This window comes from Microcaecilia unicolor, chromosome 5, assembly GCF_901765095.1.
Source record: "Microcaecilia unicolor chromosome 5, aMicUni1.1, whole genome shotgun sequence".
NCBI lineage: Eukaryota > Metazoa > Chordata > Amphibia > Gymnophiona > Siphonopidae > Microcaecilia > Microcaecilia unicolor.
In genome coordinates, this window is record NC_044035.1 from 301881677 (window position 1) to 301889035 (window position 7359).

The 7359-nt window shown below is 40.6% G+C and overlaps 1 protein-coding gene across 1 annotated transcript; it reads right to left on the reverse strand.

The window, feature by feature from the left end:
- Window positions 1–2154: 2154 nt before the first annotated feature.
- On the reverse strand, window positions 2155–7013 carry LOC115471354 (chromodomain-helicase-DNA-binding protein 9-like). The gene is made up of 3 exons (XM_030205053.1): window positions 6883–7013; window positions 4038–4142; window positions 2155–2826 (listed from the first exon to the last, which is right to left on the reverse strand). The coding sequence occupies exons 1-3, from the start codon at window positions 7006–7008 to the stop codon at window positions 2155–2157; spliced, it is 903 nt and encodes a 300-aa protein (XP_030060913.1). The 5' UTR covers window positions 7009–7013.
- Window positions 7014–7359: the final 346 nt, after the last annotated feature.

Genomic DNA, 7359 nt, shown 5'->3' on the forward strand with positions numbered 1-7359 from the left:
CCATAGGAATATATATTGGTGTATCTAGCTTTAGCACGTGCTAATTTTTAGAATGTGCTAAAAAAAAAAAAAAGAAACCTAGCACACCTTAGAAAACAGGGCCCTTAGTATCATCACAATCCATAGTGACTATTAAAAGTTCAAAAATGGTTAAAAAAAAAAAACTTCTTTCACAATCTGTCACAATATAGAAAAAAAATATCATAGGTTAGCAGTCAGTTTTAAAATAGTTCACTCACCCTATTGTGCAATAATGGAATCAAAAGGGAATAATAGTAAATGACAATTTTCACTGTATTAAACTATTAGGGGTCTGTTTACTAAGCCACACTAGTGGCTTCCGCGCGGCATTGCCGACACAGCCCATTCAAAGTGAATGGGCTGCGTCAGCACTAGCACAAAGCTAGCCGTGCTAGGGGCTTAGTAACTCCAGTGCTACTTTTGTAACTTTTAAGCAGCTTTTTCTGCTGTTTCCTTGGGCCTAAAAATTGCTATGATGTGATAATTATGTATACTGGAAGAAGCAACTGGTACATAACTCAGCATAAGCTGTTAACGGGTTACTTTGGACACAGTTTTTAAGTAACATTTTTTACACAGTGATAAAGGGACAACTTAGTCAGCATATAAATATTATATACCATACCAGTGAAAAGCTGAAGGAACCCTGCTCCTCCCAGCTTTCTAAAGATGCACTGACTTATGGGGATTTGTTTTAAACAGTTATCATCCAAAAATAATTTGATTCCTCCCCCCACCCCCCCCCATCTACTGGTAAAGTATTAAAGAATTTCAAAACTAATTTGAAAAGGAAATTTAAAATTCAGATAGCATAGGGGCATGAATAGCAAAACATGATCGAAACATTTCAAACAGCCCATATGCAGCCACTTGCACTGGGATTTCTTTTCACTGCAGAAACTTGACTAGGGAAATAATTTCAGAACATATAACTCAATATTGGCCAAATAAGATGTCTGCATCATTCCCCTAGTGAATTAAAAAATGATGTCCCATGAACAGTATGTTGGCTTTGCTTTATATTAAAATGACTTCAAGATGGTGTCCAGATCAGATACAACCTACTATTTTTGATGTTATAATGTCGATACCTGCTGCTTTCTGGGATCCCATGTGGAGCTTACAATGAACAAAAGCTCTCCTATCTTGGATAGGTAAGCATCATTTCATATAGGATATGTGGGAATGTATGTGTGTTTAACAAAGAAAATAATTTAGAAACCACTGTAAACTTTCTAGATCAACTCTGTTGAGGTAACAGGTAAGCCACGTTTAACTGGCTTATTGGGATTATTTTTGTGCCATTTTTAATTTCTTTTTTTAAACACACACACGGCTAATTTGAAAAATCAGCAGTGCACCACAAGAGCTTTTTTAGGTAACTGAAACAAAATGATGGTGATGGAAATCTACAGCTTTCATGACATTCATTAGCTGCCCAAATTATTGCTGAATTTTTCATCTGTAAATTATAAGTGTCAAGGAGGCTGTAAAACTATATACTCAAAATTAAATCACTATATTATGCATAAAGTATTCTGTGTTCACTGCAAATATTATTATATACAGCTCTTACGGAACAAAATTTGCCTTTTGAATTGTTTTTTTCTTTTTCATAAAATTACCCCCTTTCCCATCCCCAACAAAATTATAATGCCTTTTGTTGTAATTTTACACCATGGTGTATTTGGTAGTACATACAAGTTCTGTAACTCATGAACTTTGAAGAAAATTTACATGCAAGACGTCTTTGAAAGCAGTTTGCACTTCTAAACAAATACTGAAATGCTGTCAGTAAAATCATTGATGCGCTCAACACTTTGAGGAAAAAGGGGATATTTACAAAAAAATAATTAAAGGAATCCAAAAATTAGTTTCTCTATAATTTAAGTGCAGGGCCTCTGCCAAGTCACTCTTCATCAGAAGAATCAGAATCCTCAGACGATGACGACGACGATGACGTACTATCGGATCCAGATGAAACATCAGCTTTCTCTGTACCCTCATCTGTGCTGTTTTCATTGAACAAGTTTGGTTCTGCTCCCCCTTTCTTGTTCTCTTCCTGATTTGTAACCCAGGAATCTCGCCCTTTTTCCTCTGCGAGCTTGGAGGAGCTTATGTCACCACTTTTGTTTATTGTTGTTTATTGTTGGATTGGGACAAAGTTGGGAGATGGAGATTAAGGCCTGGAGTGAGGAGCATCCCTGGATAAAGTATATTTGACAGGAGTAATGGGTTAAGGGCTAAAGGGCTGGCAACAGCAGCATTAAGTGCAGTAGCAGAGGATGTGGAAGGAGAACTTGACACTGAATTCTCTCCAGTGCTATCTATACTTGAGGTTTCTATCCTTTCTTTTTTCCTGTCTGTCTCCTTGGAGTCATTAGTGCCGTTTCCCAATTTGTCCTCAGAACTAGTTTCCGAAGGCTTAGTTAAAAGGCCTCCCATCCCCATTAGACTGGGTAATCCAGCCATTCCAGAGAGCAACATAGGGAACATAGTAGCCATGTTTTTAGCTTCTCCTCCGGTACTTAGGCCAGCTGGCATTCCCATTAATCCTGCAGTCAACTGGAGGGATTGTAGGCTTTGCAAGTTCTGCTGTAAGGTCTGAAGAGTTGAAAGATCTATACCTGGAAGCAATCCATTGGCTAGCAAGGGGTTCATAGTCATGGAGCCTGTGGATACAGCTGCTGCTGCAGCTGTTGCTTTGGCAATCTCACTCTTTGGTCGCCTTCCTCTCCTGCTTACTTCTTCTCTTACAACCGGTCCAGTGAGAATGCGGTCAAACATGCTTTCAGGGAGGAATCCCTATAATAAATATAACAACACTGAGTATTTGGGAAACTAACACAAAATGGAGTTGGTAAGGCAGAAAAACTATGAAAACAAACAAAAAAAATCAGCTGAAATATACTTGGATGTATTTAACCAATGACTGGCAACATACGGTACAGTCATACTTCTGTGTGCGCCCAATAAATACACACACATTATATATATATTATATAATATATATATATATATATATATATATAGACATACACATACATATATACACACACACAATATCAGAGATTCTCAAACAGTGGTCAGTACCCCAAATGGGCTCACAAAATCTGCATTTGGGGTCATGACCTGGGTGGGCTCTCCATAGGTGCATCATTATTCTGTATCTCCCTGGGGGTCACACTTTTGTTTACCATGATCATGGGGTCATGGCCATCAAAATATTGATAAGCACTGATGCAAAAATCTATGTAATTCTGTAAGAAAATCTACAGCAAGATACAGGTCTGTCTTTTTGACTTTCACAAATTAAAGATTAGCACACAAACTGTGGAAAAAGTTAATTTCATAAACATATACATGGAGTGAAGTAAGTTAATGAGAAAATTAAAAAGCACAAAAGTTTGTCAGTGTTGTTCTAAAAGCACTGATTGTGGGGTTAATGCTTTGATTATATTAAAGTGAATATTCTCATTAGTGACTTAAAAAATGATCTGACACATGACAAATGTATGACTTCACGTTTTTATCTTATTTAAATTTTAGACCAATTGTTCATTAGAAGAATTAACTTTTAGATGAATTGTCTCTTTGGATGAATTGGTCTTTAGACGAATTGTATCCTTAGACCAACTGACCATTAGATGAACTGTCATTAGCCGAATTATACCAAAACCATCTCTCTCATATCAACTTTTTGGCATTCAGAAACTGTAAAGTAATAACTTGTTACACCTGTATAGCACTCAAAGGATCTGCATCACTTCATTACTGTATAAAATGAACACATGCTATATTCTATGCCTCCTTAGAGTAACATACTGTGAGGACTTCTCCGTGTAGTCCATTTCTGAGGACACTTTTTCCTTGGGGGTGGAGTGGGTATCCGTGAACGTTTTCAAAGTAGTATTTAGGCCACCCGTTACTGGCATTACTTAACAATTGAAGGGAGAAGCCTATTAAGATGCATTAACACTCTAGGTAAAATAATGCATGTTTAATTAAATACTTACAGATTGTTTCACAACATCTCCCCATTCAGGAGCTACTCCATATTCAGGATTTTCTTTTAAGAATCTACACAAATCCTTCAAAGGTGGAGCAAAAGCACCACCCACCTAAAACATGTCAAAAAAGTAATTAGTTCAAAATTGTAAACCTAAGACCATGAACAAACTATTTCTGGTAAGTCATGCCTTATCACATCACTGAGACTGAGTTGTAGGCAATTTCAGAACTTTACAGCTGCTAATAATACATGTATGCACTGCAATTCTGATTTCCTTTTCGTCCTGTTAGACCAGTCTAGATAAGTGAATTGAGTCCCCCTAGATAGCTATTCCAGTGACCTCATAAGTATAAAGTCTGGTACAACCTGGAATTCTCCAGTTTCTCTCTACATCCAGCAAATAGTGTAGGTCTGTTCTGGTGAAGGTCCTGGGTATAGACCTTCACCAGAACAGACCTGGTGAAGGTCTGTTCTGCCTCTCCAGGATGCAGTCCACGGTCTGTGGACCCTGCAGTTGAGTCAGTTGCAAGCTCCTGGGGTTTGGGCTATGGTCCTCACTCCAGTGGAACATAGACATATTTGATACTTCGCAGCCCCAAGCTTTGGCTCAATTGTGTTAAGCTTGGTGAGGTTCCAGAAGTGGTTCTCCCCACTTTGAAATCTCCCCAACACCCTATCAAATTATTGCTATTGGCTGGAATTTGCAATTGGGTTCTTTATTCCCCTGTTCCGTCAGGCGAGTAAAGTTTATTGAAAGGAAAAAGAAAGAAAAATACCAGCAAGCCACACACAAAACAGGGAGTGGAGTCAGGCAAGAGTGCCACTGAGCCTTGGGGGTGGGGGGTGGTGGGAGGATCCTGGAAAGAATAGAGCTAGGTCCTGGGTGTTGAGAGGATGATCGGGGATGGGCTGCGTGTGGTAATATGCTGGCGGCCTGCAGGATTCAGTGGGTTAGCACTGCCAATGGCTTCCTTTGTCCTGCTTGTGATGGGCTTGAATCATCTTTACTACTGCCATCAGGGGAGTTCCTGGAGGGGGATCTCATGCATTGTCCCCTTCCCCCTGATATCTTTCCTCCCCCTACTATCTTCGCCATCCATGGCCTTGTCAAATTTGGTGGAAATGGTGGCCATCCAGTGCCCTGGAATAGGTGTGGGAGAGGACCTCTTCACCAATGAGGGCACAGCATCCTGATGTAGGGGGGTGGGACCCAATGGAAGAATGACTATATACCATTGTGGAAAAGGTTTGGCAGGTGCTGGAGGGGGCTAGTGCTTTACCTTCAATAGCACCCCCTCCCATGAGATGCAGGTGGAGAATTTGAGCTCCCTCTGGTCTCCTTCCCAACACTGGATCCCTGTGGTTTTGAAGATGGGTCCAAGGAACTTCCACTGACTGAACACTCTCAGAGCTCGAGGACGACTTTCTGGTTGTGCAAATATTTAGGCGTCAAAGAGTTGGGATGCCTAACTGACCAGTCCAGGACTCGCCATGAAGACCACGGCTTTTGTGATATCTTTTGGGCTTTATGTGCCCTTTTTCAAAATTTATATATAATTCAAGATTTTGAATTTAAGAGTTTGCATATGTTGCAGCAGTGCTGATGGGACTAGCAATGGTGTGTGCTACACTAAATCTATTTCTGCTTTGGCAGAAGCATACAGGAGAATTCTAGGTGATGTCACTGGAATAGTTCAGAATCTCTACTTCCATCTCTGGTAGGGGGACCATTTATCTGGACTGGTCTAGCAGGATTCAATGAAAGGAAATTAAGTTAATAAAATTTCACCTTATACATTTGTTCCACAATGCATTTGATATATTGCCTTTCTGTGGTCTTGAACAAATTTACACCTGCTCCAAGAAAGATGCAAATACGTGCACACAAGGGTGGATAGACAGTGATCTGAGCCCCCAGGCAGTAAAGGTCATTGAGCCCCCTGCCTCTGTTTCCAGCACACCCCTCCTGCACAATACATTTCCCATCTTTGTTTCAAGCCCCCTCCTGCACACTACAGCTCCCACCTTTGTTTCAAGCCTCCCTCCTTCACACTACAGCCCTACCTTCTGTTTCCATGACCCCTCTCCCTCCACAGTTCAGCCCCCACCTTTTGTTTCCAGGGCCCCCTTCCTATACACTACAAGCCCCCACCTTTTGTTTCCAGGCCCCCCTCCTCCAACTACAACTCCCACCTTTTCCAAGCCACCCTTCCTGCACACCACAGCCCTCCCTTTTGTTAGTGGCCTCTTATCTGGCACCGAGGCGTCTTCTTAATGGTGCTGAGATTTCCTGCGGTAGTCTTGCGGGTCTCAGCAGTCATTTTGAATATGGGGTAGCACCAGGAACAGCAGTGGCAGCAGGCAGGAAAGAGCAGGGTTCTTTCCTTACCCCAAAGAGGCCACTAGACCACAAGGGCCTTTCAAGGTAGGCCTGGGGAGGGGGCTGTAGAGTGCAAAGGGGGGGGGGGTGGCACTGGGTCCCCCCAGAGCCTCTGGGCCCTTGAGCACTGTCCAGTTCACCGTATGGTCAGTCTGCTCCTGTGTGCATACACACGTCAAAGTATGCATATACATCATAGCTCCACTCCTGCTGTGCCCAAAACTATACTCCAGAGGGCATCCATGTGTATATCAAAGAAAAATAGGTTCTATTGTTCTATGTGCCTACTTTTTATGTAATACATCCCTGTACAATATTATGAATAATTTTCCAAGTGTAAAAATGTGCTTTACACAAGGAAAATGCCTTATAAAATTAGTCCCCAAATGCTTAGAGGCAGTGTATGACTGTTCTATGTTCTGTACCTCAGACAAACGAAACAATGAAATCTACTGAACACTAATACTACCTTTCTGGCATTTCTTCGATTTATCAACTGAACTCGTTCTTCTCCAGTAAGACTACCGACATTCAGTTTATTAGGATTTCTGCAACGATGTCTTTTTTGTTTGGGTCTCCCATCATGGAGCTGCATTCTCTAGTGATCATGGAAGAAGAGAGAAGAGGAGTTGGGATGTACATCTCTATTACAATTTCAATCCTTCAGTTGAAAAATGTAGCATATGAATTGATTTGTACATATCATTTGACACGTTATGAAGATTACAGGTGATTATGAAAAGAAATATCCTTAACATTTATTGAACAATTTCCAAATATTATAAATAAATCAACTAAAGTACATAAATCATTTCTGAAAACTAGTTACTCTCCTGTTTTAAACCCCCCAGACTGTGATTACATTAATCTTTTATTCTGATCTTGCTTATACTTCTACTAGCTCTGCAGCAATTTGCACTGCCTCTTCAAACAGATGCTTTGTTTT